Here is a 20,772-nt window from a genome sequence, read left to right as displayed (position 1 = left end):
GTTGCCACAAATTAGACAATTTTCCACCCTCTGTCTTTACGCTTTTTGTTTGTTATGTTTTTTTTTTTAGAATTAATGAAATCACAAGGAAATTCATACACAAATGTACCATTTCATTTATTTTTCTCTTTTAAGAAAAAACAACAACAACAACTCATAGCATTAAATTATTACTCACTACCTCTAAAAGCTCCTGTCCTCGGGCCACAACTCTGTACTTTACATAGATTAAGATATGTATTCAACTTTTTACAGACAGAAAAATAAATTAGTGTCTTTTAAAGAAACATTGCTACTATGACCTCTTAGGAGGTAGAGGCTCATTTTAAATTCAACCTTTTTTATGAGGTTTTAAAGCTGCACCTTTATATAATTTTGAATACACGACTAATATGATCAACCTCAGGGAAAAAATAAATAAAATATATATGATATAACCCCTTTAAGTCTACACTAGGTCTTTTGCTCTCATGAATTGATCTTGTCCCTGTCATCTTCCTGCAGCTGAAGACCCTGAGAGGTTCAATCCTGGAGGAGTCTGTTCCCTCCGCAGCACGTCACACCACGCCACGTGGCCTTTCACCCAAGAGACTGCTGGAGTTTATTTTGCCTGATCTCAACCTACATTGCCTCAGACTGGCCTCCACTTCCCCTAAAGTCAGAGACACACTCCTTAAACTGGATGAGCAGGGGGTAAGTGATTTTACATTGAGCTGCTTTCTGTAATTCTGGTGTACTTACAATTCGTGTTTGAAGGTTACTGAAACGCTAATAAAAATAAGGTGCATACCGAATGCATGTATGGATATACATGTCTTTATATGACACTGGCAGTCAAAAGTTTGTAATAATTAAAAATGTTTGTCTCTTCTGCTCACCAAGCCTGCATTTATTGGACAGTAAAAACTGTAATATTGTGAAATATTATTGCAATTCAAAATATCTGGTTTCAATTGTAATATATTTTAAAATGTAATTTATTCATTTGATGGCAAAGCTGAATTTTCAGCATCATTACTGAAAGTAATGAAAGACAGGTGTTTTTGTGTAGAAAACTAGTTGGATAAGCAACCGTAATTTCATCATTGTTAATGGGTGTGTATGTGTGTGTGTAAAGCTGAATTTCCAGCGTAAGGTGGGGGTTATGTACTGCAGAGCAGGACAGAGTACTGAAGAGGACATGTATAACAATGAGAGTGCTGGCCCAGTGTTTGACGAGTTTCTGGACCTTCTTGGAGACAGAGTGCGACTCAAGGCCTGGGAGAAATACAGAGCTCAACTAGACACCAAAAGTAAGAAAACACACACACACACACTACACTAACTTTACCCCCTTGCCCCTACCCAAAGGACAGAAAACTTTCTGCCTTTTTTTATTTAAAAAAAAACACTGTTTAGTATGTTTTTTTAAGCCATTTGGTTTACAAGGTGTTCTCATAAACCATGTTAACATTGTAATATGTCATTATACATATTTGTTTATATTCATGTCATTATACAAATTTGTCCTCATAAACCATATATACAAGAACACACACGCATGCACGCACGCACACACACACACACACACACACACACACACACACACACACACACACACACACACACACACACACACACACACACACCATGTTGGGTTTATGGGGACTTTCCATTGACATAATGATTTTTTATATTGTACAAACTGTATTATTTTCCCATAACTCTAAGCACAACCATCACATAAAACAGATTCTACATTATTTCACTTTCAAAAAACATAGTTTAGTATGATATATAAGCTGTTTTCCTCATGGGGACCAAATAAATGTCCTCACAAGGTAAACACTTTCCGTTATTACTGTCTGGTTTACCAGTACCACACACATTGTAATTGTAATTGCTTATTTTTCTTGTTTTAAAAGGTTAAGGTTCAGTAAAATGTTTTTTAAGAAATTAATACTTTTCTTCAGCAAGGATGCATTCAATTATTCAAATATGAGAGTAAAGATGAAAGGTATGAAAAAAATCTAATGAATGCTGTTTGTTTGAACTATTCTATTTATAAAATAATTTAAAAAAAACGAATAATAAGAACTGTTTTTTTGAGCAGCAAATCAACATATTAGAAGGATTTCTGACGGCTAATGTGACACTAAAGACTGGAATAATGATGCTGAAGATTCTTTGCATCACAGGAATAAATTACATTTTAAAATATATTCACATAGTAAATAACAGATTTTGATTTTGTGTGTAATGATAGTGTTTGTGTGTTTGTTATCTGCAGCTGACTCCACGGGAACACACTCACTGTATACTCGCTACCAGGATTACGAGATCATGTTCCATGTCTCCACCATGCTTCCATACACATCCAACAATACACAACAGGTAACTCACAGAACCAGAGAATATCCCCTTAAAACTGAGCACCACTTACAGTCATTTCTAAAGACCATTACTCGTATTATTAACAGGACAATGATATGAATCAGCAATAGAATAACTTTTAGGAACTTATATCTATCTGCAAATTGTAAATATAAATGTGTTGAATTCCTTATCTTTAATATGTTGTTTGACAATATATAATATTCAAAATATAATAGTAAAGAGATGAAAAGTGTCACTGGTAACTTGCAATAAATAGCCCTTTTCAGTTTTTTTTATTTTTAGTCAAGCAAGAGACCTGGGTAGGGTTGCACCAGCCATTAGTAACTTTTTTCTGAAATTGGAACGTAAAGTCCACACTAGAAACCTAGTAACTACTAGTTAACTCTGTAATTTTGACCAATTGTTCTTAAGGCAGAACGTAGCTAGTAGTTCGTAAGCTCTCCATAATATATATATTCCTATAGTAGCCTTCAAATACGTGACCAGAAGTTGTTGAAATGCTGTGAATTTCAGTTTATCCGTTTATTATTCAGTTTATCAGTTTATTTATTCGAACTTTTGCCTTACGTAACTAACAGTAAAAATAAGTTCAATTAAATACGATACTACTTAACTGTGATCATAATAGGTATTTTTATATGTTGCAAAAATAACATTCAGAAACTGTATTTAAAAGGAATAAGGATTAATAAATAAATACTGATACAAAAAAAACATAAGTGATGACATTTATTATTATTAATTTTAATTGGCATGCACAACATAGATCGATGCACACAGCGGTGCAATATTTAGGACGGGTTTGTGCTTAACAGCCTCTAACAAAATAATATATTCACACAATGTTCTCTGCTATTTTATTCCAACCATTACTCCTGATCAGAGGCTTCCGTAAATATTTAGTTTATACTTATAGAGTTACGCTTCAAGTTTAATGGTGTGACTCAAAAATATTTGGAAGAGCGTTGTAACTTAGTCAAAACTAGGTTAAGTTGTAACACAGCTAGTGCAACTGGCCCTAGGGTCCTGTTTAATAACTTTGCAATAACAAAATGGGCATTAAAACTTTTATATGCCATTTCCAACATACACATCAAGTCAAGTCACCTTTATTTATATAGCGCTTTTCACAATACATATTGTTTCAAAGCAGCTTTACAGAGATAACAGGAAAGTAGTGTTTTAACTATATTTTTAAATATAAATTGAAATGTCCCCAACTAAGCAAGCCAAAAGCCAATGGCGACAAAGGCGAAGAAAGGCAATAAAGGCAACAGTGGCAAGGAACCAAAACTCCATCAGGTGACAGAATGGAGAAAAAAACCTTGGGACAACCCAGGCTCAGTCAGGGGGCCAGTCCTCCTTTGACCAACGAACGTCTATGATTATGATTTAGGTAGCATTATAGGTCAGAAGTCAGATTGTGACAGAACTTTCACAATATTTATCCAGTTCCATCTGGTAGGGGGTCAGAGCCGGTTTGGAGATGAGTTTGTTGAGGTGTCCATGAGCCCTTCACAGTGTTGATGAGGCTGGCACTTTAGGGATGCGTTGTCGTCGTGTCCATGCGATGGTTCTTCATCAGATCTGGATATGGCCTGGATCCGGCGGTTTGCGTTAAACCTCTGGATAAACAGAGAGACTAAAATTAGCGTAGACGCCATCCTTCTTTTGATGTACCAAGTACATCAGGATTTATGGGAAGTGTTCCTGGTTCCGGCTGATCTAAACTATGCAGCCTAACATTGAATTATATAAGTCTATAATGTGTTATGTGTATGCTAAGCCAAAGAACTTTGTTTTTAGTCTAGATTTTAACTGTGTCTGGTTCCTGGACAATGTTAGGAAGATTGTTCCAAAGTTTTGCTGCTAAATAGGAAAGCATCTACTGCCAGAAGTCGATTTTGATATTCTAGGTATTATCAACTGGCCAGGCAATAGACGTGAAGGACTATAATGCATTAAGAGCTCGCTCAAGTACTGGGGAGCTAAACCATTTAGTGCTTTGTAAGTAATCAGCAATCTTTTACAATGTATACGATGTTTAATAGGGAGCCAATGCAGTGTTGAGATCAAATTTATGAAACGTAAACGTCGTGCAGTGAACATATGTCTCCCCTGGTGAAAAAGAAGTACACTTTAGCATACTTTTAAAAACTGTACCTATTACAGAAAATAAATAATATACTTGAAAATAATATACTTACGTGTGAAAACATGAAGAATGTTTTAGGACACTTAAATTTCAGACTCTGATACCCTTGCGGGCACACTTTGAGAATCACTGCATTAAGCCTTTTATTTAATTCATATTATATTATCTGCAAGTACAGTTTTTAAAAATGTACTACTATATGATTTGAAGTACACAACACAAGTCATAATTAAGAATAATTCACTACATTTAGAATACAAATATTGTCCTCAAGCACTTCCAAGTTAACTAACTTACAGTATTTTTGTCAGCATAATATCTAAGTTTCTGTTTTCTCTATTTCTCTTCTAGTTACTGAGGAAGAGACACATAGGGAATGATATTATCACAATAGTCTTCCAAGAGCCAGGTGCTTTACCCTTCACCCCCAAAGCCATCCGTTCTCACTTTCAGCATGTGTTCATCATTGTCCAAGTAAATGAGCCCTGCACCGAGAACACCTATTACAGGTAAAAGAGTAGACACATAAAAAAAATAAAAAAAAATAAAATGTTAACAAAAAATGAAAATTGTCTTTATCTCCACCTTTCGCAGAGTTGCTGTAACTCGTTCCAAGGACATCCCGCTCTTTGGTCCTCTCTTCCCTAAAGGTGCACGCTTCCCCCGTTCCCCTGCTTTCCGGGACTTTCTCCTTGCCAAAGCCATTAATGCAGAGAACGCAGCTGAGAAAGCGGAAAAATTTCGCTCTATGGCCACACGCACGCGGCAAGAGTACCTGAAAGACCTAGCGGAAAACTACGTCACCACCACACCCATTGATTCTTCCACAAAATTTCCGCTTCTTTCACTGGGCGGGAAGCGCAAAGAGAAGTTTAAGGGAGCTAAAGGCGCAGAGCTTCATAGCGCAGGCGCTTTAGTGTGGGCCGTCACCGTCGTTCAGGGCAGTGAGAGCAACAGTCTTAGCCTGTCCTGCCTGCTCGGTGTCTCAGCGGAGTCAGTCGTGCTCATAGAGCGATCCACTAGAACAGTCGTGTTCAATTGCAGCTGTCGTGATGTCATCGGCTGGAAGGCCGTGACTGAGACTGGAGCTCAGGGTGGTCTTTGCCTGGATATCTTCTACGAGAGAGGCGAAGCAGTGACCATGATGATGTTGGACAGCCAAGTTGAGGATATTAAGGAGGTTGTCCAGAGGCTGGAGGTGAGATGTAATGCAGTTTGCAAATCTATATTACTTAAAGTGCCCCAATGATGCTATTTTAAAGGTTTCAAATTTGTTTTGGAGGTCGCCTAAAATAGGTTTACATACATCCAGGGTCAAAAAACACTTTAATTTTCTCATAATATACATTACAGCATCACCTCTTTTCTCAGTGTCTGAAATGGTTTGATCAAGGATCCGGTCTCTCTAAACCCGTCCTTTCCGAGAGCCTACTCTGCTCTGATTGGTCAGATGGCCCTGTCTATTGTGATTGGTCCACCGTTTACCGTTTGTTTCGGAAACAAAACTCCTATTACCATGTATAAATTTCAGCTCATGAGGCTTCCTCAGCTCTTGATACACAGTGATACAAACAGTAATGATGGCTTCGGTTTTGCCGTATCAATTCCAGTCCATGTCCTTCCATTCCAAAGTGGATTTGAAGACTTGTTTCAGGCACTTCAGAATATGTTCTTTCTTTTGGGAGACAAAATAACATTTATCTCCACTTGGATCTTTAAAATTTAGAAGACCTTCACAACCAGTTATATTACACGCTACATGAAAGGCAAAATCCGAATAAGCGTAATAGAGTGACTTTAATCCCATGAATTTTTTGCACTGTGGGATGAGGGATTTGATTTCAGAACATATTGAAAGGTGTATCTGTATCAAAAATAGGTGAATCTGCTTTTTACCACATATATCTGACCTTCATAAAATGGTTTTACTACTTTACCGTATGCTTTTACTGCTGCAGTAAATATTAAATATGAGCATCTATCAAAATACAACAAAACTGTTGACATTTGCATGTGTATAAAGCTATATTGCACTCTTGAATTAAAAAAAAGAGATACAATAAATACAATATTATTACAAAGTGGGGATTGTCAATATAGTTAAATTAATTAACCACAATCAATTTTGTGATTCCAAAAACGTCAAAGAATATTGTTCAACAAAAACAGTAGATGACAAGAAAAAAAATTAAATATGGTTTCAGTTTATATCTTGATATGTTGCTGTTTCTTATTCTCACCAAAGCCGCATTTATTTAATCAAAATACAAAAAAACAGAAATATTGTAAAAATAAGACTTTGAGCTTTTATGATATGCAGTATGCCATTTTAACATGACACTTCTATGCTAACTCCCCTGGTAGCTGGTAACACGAGGCTGTGAGGCGCGTGAGATCACACCCCTGCGGGACGGAGTAGGTCAGCCTGGCTTCCTGATGAGCGAGGAAGGCTTTGTAACTGAGCTGCAGCGGTTTGGATATGCAGAGAGCGGTGGGCTGCAGTTGGGTGCTCGTGTTGTTCGTCTCTGTGGTCAGGTCCTGGTGTACCTCAGCCAGGAAGAGAGGAGCCGACTCCTCCGCACAGCACAGAAGATCCACATCACAGTCATTCCTCCAGACGAGAACGGGAAACCACGCAGGTAATAGAGGTGATGGCTTATTTGCGTGTGAAAGAGGGTGGACAAAATGGAGAGATGATGTAAAGCACTCATACACTGCAGTGATTTTTAGCAAAAAGTGGGTTGACTAGTAAAAATAGTTAGCAGGGGGTGGAGGCTGGAGTGCTAAACGGTGCATATATGTTTCAAACTACCATTCAAGCATTTGGGGACGGTATGATTTTTCAATGTTTTGAAAGAAGTCTCAGTACCACTTTAGTTTAGGGTCCAATTCTTACTATTAACTAGTTGCTTATATTAGCATGCAAATCACTAGAAAGCACATATTAATGCCTTATTCTGCATGACCATATTCTACATCCCTCAATCCTACCCCATACCTAAACTTAACAACTACCTAATTAACTATTAATAAGCACTAATTAGTAGTTTATTTAGGCAATTTAGTCGCAATTAATAGTTAGTTAATAGTGAGAATTGGACCCTAAACTAAAGTGTGACCGAAGTCTCTTATCCTCACCAAAGCAGCCTTTATTTGATCAAAAATACAGTAAAACAGTAATACTGTTAGAGAGAGAGAGAGAGGCTATGTCCCTAGGGAGGGAAACAGATGGATAGAGAGGGGAAGGAGCAATTGATTGAAGGACAGATCTCATTGTATTGTGAACATGTTTTAGCCAGTGTTTCACCAGCTGGCCAACAATCATTAAATTTTCATAATGCTTATTGATGCATCTAAACCAACACAAACAAATACATCTTGGTTTAATACTGTATTTAAAAAAAAAATCCTATATAAAGCGACTCACTCAGCATGATTTATGTAAGTCTTTGATTATATAACATACTTCAAAAAAGAGAACCAAAATAGTGGGCATTGATCTTTTCACACATGACTAACCATGCTGAAATAAATAAGCTGAAGCATTGAGGTTTTCACTACCGTTGTTCTTCACTTTCTTTTCCCTTTTTTCTTGTTCTTGTGTCTGAGTTCAGGAGTTTCTCTGAGCTTTACCAGAAAGCCATCCAGGACACAGAAAGCAAATCCGGAGAAGGACGATTGGGCGAAGCCTGGGTTCTGGATGACGACGACGATGAAGATGATGGTGATGGGGATGAAGGGGAGGAAGAGGAAATGAAAGAGAATGAAAATAAGATGGATGACAGTGAAACTCCAAAGCAGGAACTACTTGGAGAGCAGATGGTTTTTCCCGAGCTCCTGGATACAGATTCGCTCCTCTCCCCACCCAGCTTGCCCCTCTTGCGGGCAACTTCCCTGCAGGACAGCATGAAGAGTCAGACCCCTGAAATCACCCCTGTCTCTCTCACACGAAGCTACTCATTAGAAGGACACCCTCCATGCCAGGACATCCTTGAAGGGTATACAGATTTCTGTTTGCCTACTTCTGATTTCACTATAACACTTAATAGTTAATAACAACACTGTTGCCACACCTGCCAATGGCCGTCAATTATTTTGTAAATCAGCCACAATTTGACACACACTTTGCAAACAAAGTATTACTGAAAGATGGATCTGTGCTAATTAACTATTAATTCTAATTCGTCACCTGTGGTAACTGGTTGTTTTGATGTGTTAGGACTCATGTACAGTTAATCCATATTGCAAAATCATGATTAGGACTCAAAAAAAGTTGGTCATGTGTACCAAACGTATACATAAAAGGAAAAGCAATATTGTTTTGACATTTTATACGAAATCGGCTGTGGTCTTATGTTGCGCTGTAAGGTGCATTCTTTGAAAATTATGAGTTCTAACACCAAAAGATTGCCTCTCTCAACCTTTACAAAGCACATGTAAATGTTTAAAAATTGGTTCTTTGGTTACCCTTTTGAAAAAGAAGTGCACTTAATTGTCTTCAATGTGCACTTGTAGTGTACTTCAGATTTTAAAAGTATATAAAAAAACAGAATTTGCAGATAATATAATATTAATAATATAAAAGGCCACTTAAGTGAACTTAAATACAGTTTAATGACTGACTTTCATGACTACAGTATGTTTTTTTAAGTGCACTTTGTAATAAACTCAAATTAAACATTTCAATGTACATTTTAAATCATTATGTTTTAATAATGTTTTATCATGCATTTAAAGAAGTAGACTTATTTTGACATGTTGACTAACATACTAAAACCCATGTAAAGTACCTGATTATAATTTTAACTGTAGTGTGTTAGTTCGATATTACATTTAGGTTAGTTCATATATTTAAATGTAGGCTACTAATTTGCTACTTCATTTGAAAATTGTTATTACAAATACATTTAAAGACATGACATACAAGTGTCAATAGAAATGACATTAAAGTATTTGAATTTAACACAAATGCTTGTCAGTATATTCTGCTTTACTTTAACCATATTTTAAAGACAATAGAAGTAATTATTAAATTAAGTCCTAATTAAGTGGTTCAAAATAGCACTCTTAAGATAACTTAAATTAATATAATAATATAATATAGTATAGTTCCCTTTCAAGGGAACTCGAGCTGCGTTGAGACGCGGTGGGAACGCTCTGCGTGATTGCGTCGTGAAGCACGTGTATAATCAGTCCAATGGAAGAGCGAGACGTCATAGGCGGGTGACGTCATAGACCAGGAAGCTATAAAGCACCCCTGAAAACAGACCGCAACAGATTCTGTTGCCTTAAGCAAGCGCTCTCTGTATACTGTCCTTGTCTATTTACTGTTGTCTGTCACAAGCACATTATATCTATCTATATATATATATACATATATATATATATATATATATTATGGCGAAACAAGAGTTTAAGCGTTGTGTTGTCCCTTGCCCTCGTTTCATCACGGGTGGGGACACACATCAGTTTTGTGTTGCTTGTTTGGGAGTGGAGCATGCCCAGTCAGTTCTCGAGGGAGCTGACTGCGAGCATTGCGAGAAGCTGCCCGTGAGGATGCTCCGCTCTCGCCGGACGTCCTTTGAGGAGGACGGTTCGGTTCGCGCTCCCCGAGGTGCGGGTCCCGCTGCTGCTGAGGCACAGCGAAGGCTTTCATCTTGGGGTTCGCATATGGATCTAGTAGCGGGGCTTGAGACGGGCCCAGCCCTTTCTCAACCCTTACCTGCTGGATCCGGTGCCTCTGCCCAGGAAGGAGCCCGCACTGCGGCTTCTCCTTCCCATGTCGGGGAACCATTGCTGAGACTATCCAGTTCTGAGGATCTGGATGTCGTCAGTATTGATATGGGGGATTTTGAGTCGCCAGCTCATACCCCTGGTAATGATGAGGAGCTTATGGAGGTTTTATCTCGTGCTGTAGCTAATTAAATATTGAACGGCCAGCCGATGATTATTAGAGTGTTATTAAAAAGAGTTTATTAGATGAAAGATTTCTACCATCTAAAACACAGCCTCCACGTCGGGGACTCCTGTTTTTTCCCGATCTCCACAATGAGGTTTCGAGATCGTGGAATAAACCGGCGTCATTCAGAGTGTTTAACCCACAAACCTCTAACTATATTAATAGTTAGTTTTGGCTGCATCTAATTATGGTTATTTGAGACGGTGCCTCGGGCTGAAGAGACGCTCGCGAGTTATCTCTCTCCCGAGTCAGCGTCATCATTAAAAGCCCCGACGTTACCCACCAAGCCCTTAAAATCTACATCTTCGCTGGTGGGTAAAGCTTATTCGGCAGCAGGTCAGGCTGGGTCATGTCTGCACACTATGTCTATACTGCAGGCATACCAGGCTGATCTGCTGAAGGATATCGATGAACGTGAGGAAGTCAGCGCTGATGCAATTCGAGAATTGCGTCGCGCAACAGACCTGTCTCTCCGGGCCACCAAGGAGACGGCCAAATCAGTGGGCCGTTCTATGGCAGCCCTTGTGGCCACGGAGCGGCATCTTTGGTTAAATCTGTCAGATATAAAAGATAAAGATCGGTCTGTTCTTCTGGATGCACCACTTTCAGCTTCAAGTTTGTTCGGCGAGGCTATCAACTGTGTCGTCGATAGGTTTCAAGAATCGAAAAAACATTCTGCTGCGTTCCAGAGGTTTCTTCCTCGACGTTTCGATGTCCCCGAGACTGCTGGGCGGAAAGTGATTATTAAATCCAAACAGCCGTGTCGTCCGAGTACAAGCTCCTCACAGCACAGAGTGCATCAAAAACAGAGCGTCGCCACTCGGGCTCCTCCGCAGTCCAGGCCAGCTAGGGGTAGGCAAGATCTGAGGACTGTCATATCTAAGAAAGCTTGGGCTAAGAAGAAGTCCTGACGCCCAGGGTGTCAGGCTTCTGAGGGTGGTCTCCTCCGTGGAGGGACGATTTCGAGAAATCGTTCATCCTCGGCGCCCTCTGGGGGGCGATTCTCTGAGGAGAGTCGCAGCGCTGCCACATCGGTTGTTCCCTGCCGGTTCGCCGCTTCAGGGCACCGAGGTGTCAGCATCCCCATACGATTCTCCGAGGAGGGTCGTAGAACGGTCAGTTCGGTTGTTCCCTGCCGGTTTGCCGCTTCAGGGCACCGAAGTGTCCGTACAACCGAATCCCGAGGCCAGTCTCGAGAGACTGGTCCCCTTAGTAGAATTTCTGGCAGAGTGGAAACTACTGCCAAATATCTCTCAGTGGGTCCTGCATATAATAGAAAAGGGTTACAGAATTCAGTTCGGTTCTCGTCCGCCCAGATTTCAAGGGGTCCTTCCCACAGTGGTGGACCCAGAGCAGGCTCGGGTCATGGAGCAAGAAGTACTGACGCTTCTGCAAAAAGGGGCTATAGAAAGGGTTTCTCCTTCCAGCAGACAGTCAGGGTTTTACAGCCGTTACTTCATCGTTCCCAAGAAGGATGGGGGGTTGCGTCCTATTCTAGATCTGCGTCAGTTAAACAGCAGAGTTTAGAAACTCAAGTTAAAAATGCTTACACTCAAACAGATTGTATCACAGATTCAGTCCGAGGACTGGTTTGTCACAATAGACTTGAAGGACGCTTACTTTCATGTATCCATTCATCCTCATCACAGGAAGTTCCTGAGGTTTGCTTTCGGGGGCGAAGCATACCAATATCGGGTCCTTCCATTCGGCCTAGGTTTATCACCCCGCACCTTTACGAAATGCGTGGATGCAGCGCTGGCTCCTCTGAGACTCCAGGGCATTCGCGTATTAAACTATATCGACGACTGGTTGATCCTGGCTCGTTCCGAGCAGCTGGCAGTTCGGCATCGAGATGTCGTTCTGTCTCACATAAAGAGGTTGGGGTAACGGCTAAACACCAAGAAGAGTGTGCTCCTACCAGCCCAGAGGACCACTTTTCTAGGGGTAATGTGGGACTCGACAACTATGCAAGCACAATTGTCTCCAGCACGTATCTCTGCGATTCTCAGAGCCGTAAAGAGTAGTAGTAGGCCAGTCACTCACTGTGAAACAGTTCCAGAGACTGGTGGGTCTCATGGCAGCTGCGTCCAACTTTTTTACTTTTGGCCTTCTGTACATGAGACCCCTGCAGTGGTGGCTCAGGACCAAGGGGTTTTCTCCGAGGGGAAATCCGTTCCGCACGATCAAGGTTACGCGGCAATGCCTACGTGCCTTGGTCATGTGGAAGAAACCTTGGTTCCTCGCCCAGGGCCCAGTATTGGGGGCTTCTTGTCGACGCGTAACGCTATCGACGGATGCTTCCCTCACAGGCTGGGGGGCGGTCATGAGTGGCCGCTCGGCGACAGGTGTCTGGCAGGACCATCAGCTTTCGTGGCATATAAACCGACTAGATATGATGGCGGTATTTCAGGCTCTCAAATACTTCCTACCAGACCTGATAGGCAATCATGTGCTTGTCAGCACAGACAACACATCGGTGGTCTCTTACATCAACCATCAGGGGGGTCTGAGGTCCCGATTATTATGCAAACTGGCTCATCAGATCCTCCTATGGGCCCAGGGTACATTACTGTCACTCAGGGCAGTTTATATTCCAGGGTGTCTGAATGTGGGAGCAGATTTCCCTTCAAGGCAGAGGCTGAGGCCCGGGGAGTGGAGACTTCACCCCGAGGTGGTGGAGCTCCTATGGGAGAACTATGGTCAAGCTCCGGTCGATCTTTTCGCATCTTACGATACAACCCATTGTCCGCTCTGGTTCTACCTCACATATCTAGCTCCTCTCGGACTGGACGCTATGGTGGAGGTGTGGCCGAGGCTGCACCTGTACGCTTTTCCCCCGATATCATGGCTTCCGGGAGTTCTGGAGAGGGTTCGCCAAGTAGGGGCTCATCTATTATTAGTAGCCCCGCACTGGCCGGCCCGAGTGTGGTTCTCGGACCTAGTGTCCCTTCTGTACGGCTCTCCCATGGAGATTCCTGTCAGAAGGGACTTGTTATCTCAAGCAGGGGGCACGATATTTTACCCTCGCCCGGAGTTGTGGAAAATGTGGGCTTGCCCCAGCTGTTAGAATCCGGTCTCTCGACTGAGGTCGTTGAGACCATCCTTCAATCCAGAGCTCCTTCCACGAGGAAACTATATTCATTGAAATGGAAGCTGTTCTCAACATGGTGTGGTGAACGTTTTTTAAATGCTGTTAACTGCCCGGTTGGTACAGTTCTCGATTTCCTACAAGACCGTTTCTCTGCTGAATTATCTCCCTCCATCTTGAAGGTGTACGTAGCGGCTATATCTGCTTATCGCTCCCCTCTGGGGTCTTCTTCTCTGGGGAGAGATCCTCTTATTATTCGTTTTCTTCGTGGTACATTGAGGCTGAGTCCTGCACTTCACTCTAGAGCACCGGCTTGGGATTTGGCCATTGTACTTGAGGGTCTGGCCCTGGCTCCCTTCGAGCCTATTGAAGAGGTTTCAGAGAAGTTCCTTACACTAAAGAATCTATGGCTTTGGATGCCTACGTTCAGAGAGCTGCCCTGTGGCGTAGATCAGAGCAGTTATTTGTCTGCTTCGGTTCAACCAAGATGGGTTTGAGAAGGGTTGCCACCGCGTCTCAACGCAGCTCGAGTTCCCTTGAAAGGGAACGTCTCAAGTTACGTATGTAACCCTGGTTCCCTGATAGGGAACGAGACGCTGCGTTCTCCTGCCATACTTCCTGCATGCCCTGATCGACTTGCTTCAGGCTTTTTCAGAAGCTGTCTCGGTCTGTTTTCAGGGGTGCTTTATAGCTTCCTGGTCTATGACGTCACCCGCCTATGACGTCTCGCTCTTCCATTGGACTGATTATACACGTGCTTCATGATGCAATCACCCAGAGCGTTCCCACCACGTCTCAACGCAGCGTCTCGTTCCCTATCAGGGAACCAGGGTTACATACGTAACCTGAGACGTTTATTTTAATTATAATTAAAATTCAGTTAAGCAAATGTCCCGAAACATTACATTCAATTCACACTGAAGTATATTCTTTTAAAGTATTTTATTTCAGTAATACAGTAAGTACTCTTTTTAAAAATGTTGCTAAAGTACACTCCTTTTTCACAAAGAATATGCGTGACCCCTTTACTTGGATAGCACTCCCAAATAGACAACACAAATATTAATTAAATTAAAAAGACTTTATCCGTAGTAGTGAAGTGTGAAGCAATTTGGATGTTGTAAAAAAGCAAGACTTATATCCTAGCCTCATAAAATCTCTTTGTTGACACAAATGAGCAGCTCAATGTTTGCAGAAAAGTTTTTATTCTATTCTTTATTTTATTTATTTTAACTAATATTTATCTCTGTATGAATGTGTATGTCTGTCAGACATGTGTATGATAATGTGGGGCTAAAAGGAAACAGGCACATCTATGAAAACCCTGGAGAGGTTAAGGACGAGACCCCTGACCTTATACTGGCAGTCAAACCTAAAGTGCCTCCAGAGCTACTGGAAGAGGTATGAAATTCACACCTTTTTTGTCATTATGGCATTACTTTGTTTTACAAGCTGATGGGAGAAACATTCCTTTGATTGATTGTCAAGGCAAGCAAGAACTGATCATGTGATCACAAAAGGCACAGATACAATGAAGCTTATTGAGTTGTCAAGCTTTTCCTTCACCAAGACACATTACTTTATTGGAACAAAAAAAACTGTTTTTTTTTCAGTCGACTGAATTTAATGTTTATTTATTTTAAAATATTGAATAAAACTTTAACGAATGATGATTAATTCTGTTTTTTTGTTGTTGTTTTTAAACCGATTCTTGACCAAAACGATTCACTATTTAAAAAATCCATTTTTTTTAAAAAACATGGATTTGTAATCAGTGCATTAAGAATGTAAGTGAATCATTCACCTCAGCTATGACTCTTACTTAGAAACAGCATTAAAAGCATGAACAACTTCCAGAATAGCACAACAGATTTCAGCTCCTGAAGCATGGCATGATCTGCTGCTGTTGTGTATGCAGGATCCTGCCTCCCACACAGAGGGCAACTGATGGATCAGCTTGTAGCTCTCTGTATTTGGAAAGTGATTGTAGTGTTTTTAGAAGGGTTTTTAACCTCTGAGATCCCTCTCCCACTCTCTCTCTCTTTCCTTCCTGTATGTTCACTGTTCCTCCCACTTCATCTTTCCCTTCTTCCCCTCATAAAATCACTTTCTCTCTTGCTCCATCTATACCCCACATTTTCTCTTGTCATATTCATCTTAATTTTTCGTCTGTTTTAAATGCATGAGTACATTGAGAAAAAAATATTTACAGAAACGTTGTCTTACAGTACAATCTATTTTCTGCTCACTTTTATACAATGATGAAAAATGTAAGCAGTATAAATAGCATGATAAAGTTTATACTGCCGTATATCCACATTGCAGATGTAAAAAAAAAAGAGAGAAAAGAAAAAATATTTCTGCTATATTTACAGTTTTTTACATGTTATGAATTGCTCTGCAGCCGCAGGAAAGCAGTGTGGGGTAATCAGATTCCAAAAATTAAGTACTTTTAATTAGATTATATTACATTTTAAAATTAAATACGTATATAATACTTATATACGTTCAGAGGGTCTTCATGGTTTGTGGAATTGCAGACACAGACCAGCCACTAGTCATGAGCCTATCACTGAAAACTGAGAGCCACAGCATTGTATCACTGGATTTACACAAATAATTTCACTTTTAAGAAGTGTTGTCTCAACACTGAAATATTGCATAGCCGATCTAATCAGCCTCTAATCAGGTTCAGGCTTAGTACCTAGATATTACCCAGTAATTGCAATTACTATAATAAGTAAATATGTACTGTACATGGGGGACAGGGCTGTAAAATAAAGTGCTACTCCAGTAACTATTTTATTATATACAATTACCATAATATATTGGTCATTACACTAATTGATTGTTTGATTCTTGCTCTCTGTCTAGTTTGGGCCTGATCAGGGGACTGAGGAGCTGCCATCGGTCAGTGACGTGACCATGAGATCTGCCTGCATGGAAAGTGCAGAAAGAAACTCCAGAGCTCTGAGCCTCCATAACTCCATCACTAAGAGTAAGTGTTTCTTAATGATACCACAAAACATTATGCGGTAAATGTATTATTTTAAAATGAATTGTGTAGTCAATGTTATAAGTTTAGACCACTGTTGCTACAGCAGGCCTTTATTTGCTGTGGGATATTGAAAAGGCCCTTAAATAAGCAGTTCCACAATAGCCGTGTTTTCACTGTAGTGCCAAAAGCGAGCGTGCTAGTGCGTGCCAGGGCCAGTCACGTATCCACTGTCACTTCCGGGGCTTGATCAGACCTCATCGGGGATTCCTCAGGGCGAACGTCCAGAGGATTTTGGCCCGCCAAATACCTTGGTCCAAAGTGAGCCAACTGGGGCTTGAGGAGTTGTCATGAACGAATGCTCCATGAATTGAAACCATGAATGCTCATTTCCCATGTTATTATATCAGGCTACCAGCAGCTAACTTCAATATTTAAGACATTTTAAACAATTTTCACTTTCAGACACCAGCGAGTCAACCTAAAACGTTCACTTTGAGGGAACTCAAAGCTGCGTCTGACGTTGATGCTATGGAAATGTTTATACTCACCATGCCATACTGACCTAGTGCCTGTCCTAGAATGAATCATGGCAAGCACAAATCTAGGACAAAAGCACCTGGGATGGCAGAGTGGAGTCCAAATCTAAGTTGTAAAACCTCACAAATGTGTCTGTGGAAAGGACCAGTCTGCCACATCACATACTTCTTAAAGGGTAACTAAACCCTAAACCAACTTTTTTTAGTTAATGATCTGTAAGAATGGGGCTTTATTAGTACTGTTCATTGATTCAAGTAACTTTTTTGACATTTGTGTATAAATTGTTTTAATTCTACAATATATGGTGTAAAAACGTCTGAGTGCTGCCCTCTTCAGGTGGCTACTGCAGTTGAATTTTCCTATTGGATGTTTGGGGTGGTTCGTGACGTAAGGGGTTGTTGGTGACATAGGCAAGTTCCATACAGACAGATGCGTCTCAGGTGCACGCCCCCCTCCGCTGGGCTGCCCACTTTTCAGGCATTTTTCAAATATTTCCAGTGGGTGGAGTCAGGCTCTGACCAGGGGTTTAGTTACCCTTTAAAGTTATACCCCTGACAATAAGGCTTCTGAAGACGCCATATTCCCCTGACATAGGTGAAAGCCGACACCACACCTCATAAGCAAGAGTATTAGCCTCGACTATCCACTTGCTCATAGTCTGTTTGGTCGCTGGTGAACCTTTCCAAGGTGACCCAAAACAGACAAAAAACTGATCAGACTTCCTCCACAGGGCATCTCTGTGGACATAAGTGTCCAGTGCTCTGCCTCTCCTGGACTGACGTCTGGAATGGAGGAGGACAAAAGGCTTGCAAGACTATAGCTTGTGCAACATTAGTTGGAACCTTAGGCATTTAACCCGGTCTAGGGTGCACAAAGTTTTTAAACATGCCGGGAGCTTATTCTAAACATGAAGGGGAAACCAACAGATATTTCTACCTGCTCTCCTAAGAGACGTAATGGCCAGTAGGAACATAGTCTTTAAAATTAGAAATTTCTCTGCAACAAAATCGGGGCCAATATAGGCTCGAATGATGTTGTGGACAGACCTTTTAGTACCAGAGCCAAATGCCAAGCCAGAACCCTGGCATGGCTCATCCTCATAACAACGGAAACGAGAAACCAGTGGGTTTCTCCCCAATGACTCAACACCCAAAGGTGCATGGGAAGCAGCTATGGCCACCACATACACCTTCAAAGTGGAGGGGTATAGCCCTACAGGAAGGAAATTGGTCGATCCTCCACATTAGCAAAACCCACATACTGGTCGGGGGGAAAAGTTGTGCCCCCTGCTTGAGACAAAAGATCCCTCTTGACGGGAATCTCCCATGGAGGACCGTCCAGGAGAGACATCAGGTCCGAGAACCAAACTCGGTCCTGGGGCCATTGCTAGAGGATACCGGATACCCTAGTTGCAGCCCTAATGGAGGAACGTGTGTGACGTGACTGATGACTTCATCAACACAGTGACAAAGAGACAATATTAAATGTCGTTCTTTTTATGTTAAAGTATTGAACATGTCACATCACATGCCTCTAATATTATATATTTACTGTATATAGGGTACACCAAGGCTAAAGGCGCACCGGGGGAAAAGGCGCATTTGATTTTATTTTCCTCTAAACCACTAGATGCCGCAAAAACTTGCCGCAGCACTTTCCAAAACCTCCACAGTAACACTTCCTATGAAGTCCATGCTTATAAATAAGTATAAATGGAGCTATAATTCATTATAAGTAGTATTACTATTCTATAAATATATTTATAAAAAAATATTTATATATCCTTTAATGCTTTCAGAATCTTTACTTTTTAAAATAATTTTGTTTCTGCATTTTTTAAACATATTTTTATATTAAAATTTTAATGACAGTATATTTATTGAACAAAAATGAATTATTTTATTTGTCAAAATAGACAGAAGTACAAACTTTGCTACAGTGGTTGTTTTGAACAAGTATGAACTTAGACATTATTCAAAACATTATTTTACCTAAAGTATAAATAATGTGTGCCTTTTGCCCCATGCTGCTGAGCCTTTTACCCCGTGCCCACCTCATACATTTATAAGGTTTTTAAACAAAATGAACCATTTTTCTTTCACAAAAAATCTGTTGCTGCATCGGTATTCATTACAAACATACACTGCTGTTCAAAAATATTGGATCGGTAAGATTTTTTATGTTTTTAAAAGAAGTCTCTTCTGTATTTATTTGAAATAGAATCTTTTGTAACATTATAAATGTCTTTACTGTAACTTTTGATCGATTTAATTAATCCTTGATGAATAAAAGTATTGATTTCTTTTATTTATTTTCCCCAAAAAATTAAATAAAATTCTTACTGACCCCATTTTTGAACGGTAGTGTTTAAAGTTACAAAAGCTTTCTACTTCAGATAAATGCTGTTCTTTTGAAGTTTCTATCCATAAAATAATCCTGAAATAAAAATATATATATAACTATTTTCAACATTGATAATAATGAGAATTGTTTCTTGAGCATCAAATCATCATATTACAAGGATTTCTGAAGGATCATGTGACACTGAAGACTGGAGTAATGATGATGAAAATTCAGCTTTGATCACAGGAATAGAATACACTTTACTATATTCACATTGAAAACAGCTGTTTTAAATTGTAATAATATTTCACAATATAATTTTTTTTGTGTTTTTAATCAAATAAATGCAGTCTTGGTGAGCAGAAGAGACTTCTTTTAAAAACATCAAAAATCTTACTGATCAAAAACTTTTGAACGGCAGTGTATATTTTTTCTGCAATCATACACTATGGAAAAAGTGAAAATTACTTATGAGCTTAATAATGTATAAAATATAATATATAATGTTTTTAGCTATATTGTTATGGTTTCAGCTGTTAGGGTTTTGTTCTGAACATTTAGCTTCCTTTTGTTCTTTTGTCTCGGCGACAGGGCGTCTCTATTCCTCCTCTTCCTCTGGGAGGTTTCATTTTCCCTTACTCCTGCATAAGCCCTTCTCCTGTTAACACTACCTTTCTGAAAAAAATAAGCTGATCTACGACCAGTCTCCCATCCATAAGTAAATTCGGCAAGCTTTAAAAGATTTGAATAAAGGCATGAATGGCATTGACATTTTAAAATGAGTGCAAAGCTTTGGACAGATGGGGGCCAGGCTAGGGCTGGTTGGGATAAGGGGTATTATATGGCCTTAAATCAGGACGCTGTCTCTGGGCCATCTGTTCGGGGATGCCCCTTGTTAGTTGAGCGGTTACATCTCTCCAGGCTCTCTTTTAAAATGCATACGGGTGTGTATGCGTGTTATTCTATTTACTCAGGCCTTTTTAAGCCAATCCCCAGAATGCAACAAACAACATAAAACAGTCTCCATTTTTGGTGGCTTGTTGCAGGATGAAGCTGTCTCCAGAAACCTCAAAATTTTTACTGTACGCTCAAAAGGGAAATAATACCTAATGTGACAACGGACGAAGAGATCAAAAGAGGGAACTGTGGACTGCTTTAACAACTTCAAATCATGTTATGTTTTAATAATCTTTTGTAGTGCTATAAAGTTCACTTATTTTGATGTGTTGACTAACATACTGAAGCACATGTAAAGTACCTGATTATAATTTTAACTGTAGTGTGTTATTTGATATTTCATTTAAAGTTGATATATT

The 20,772-nt window shown here is 40.1% G+C and overlaps 1 protein-coding gene across 5 annotated transcripts in view; it reads left to right on the top strand.

The window, feature by feature from the left end:
* Nucleotides 1-20,772, top strand: part of sipa1 (signal-induced proliferation-associated 1) — a 62,484-nt gene that overhangs the window by 32,868 nt on the left and 8,844 nt on the right. For all 5 annotated transcript variants that reach the window (XR_013194646.1, XM_077201975.1, XM_077201973.1 and 2 more), the window contains 9 exons: nucleotides 505-693; nucleotides 1,118-1,292; nucleotides 2,270-2,373; nucleotides 4,883-5,040; nucleotides 5,126-5,729; nucleotides 6,896-7,170; nucleotides 8,146-8,529; nucleotides 14,850-14,979; nucleotides 16,453-16,576. Coding sequence is in view for 4 of the 5 variants with exons in the window: in XM_077201975.1 (XP_077058090.1) it covers nucleotides 505-693; nucleotides 1,118-1,292; nucleotides 2,270-2,373; nucleotides 4,883-5,040; nucleotides 5,126-5,729; nucleotides 6,896-7,170; nucleotides 8,146-8,529; nucleotides 14,850-14,979; nucleotides 16,453-16,576 (2,143 nt within the window). In the remaining variant the exon portion in view is untranslated. The remainder of the gene's footprint in view (nucleotides 1-504; nucleotides 694-1,117; nucleotides 1,293-2,269; nucleotides 2,374-4,882; nucleotides 5,041-5,125; nucleotides 5,730-6,895; nucleotides 7,171-8,145; nucleotides 8,530-14,849; nucleotides 14,980-16,452; nucleotides 16,577-20,772) is intronic.

This window comes from Siphateles boraxobius, unplaced genomic scaffold, assembly GCF_051911475.1.
Source record: "Siphateles boraxobius isolate OS27281-9 unplaced genomic scaffold, OSU_SipBor_1 48, whole genome shotgun sequence".
Taxonomy (NCBI): domain Eukaryota; kingdom Metazoa; phylum Chordata; class Actinopteri; order Cypriniformes; family Leuciscidae; genus Siphateles; species Siphateles boraxobius.
The sequence above is the reverse complement of the archived record's forward strand: the minus strand, read 5'-3'. Positions and strand labels throughout refer to the sequence as shown.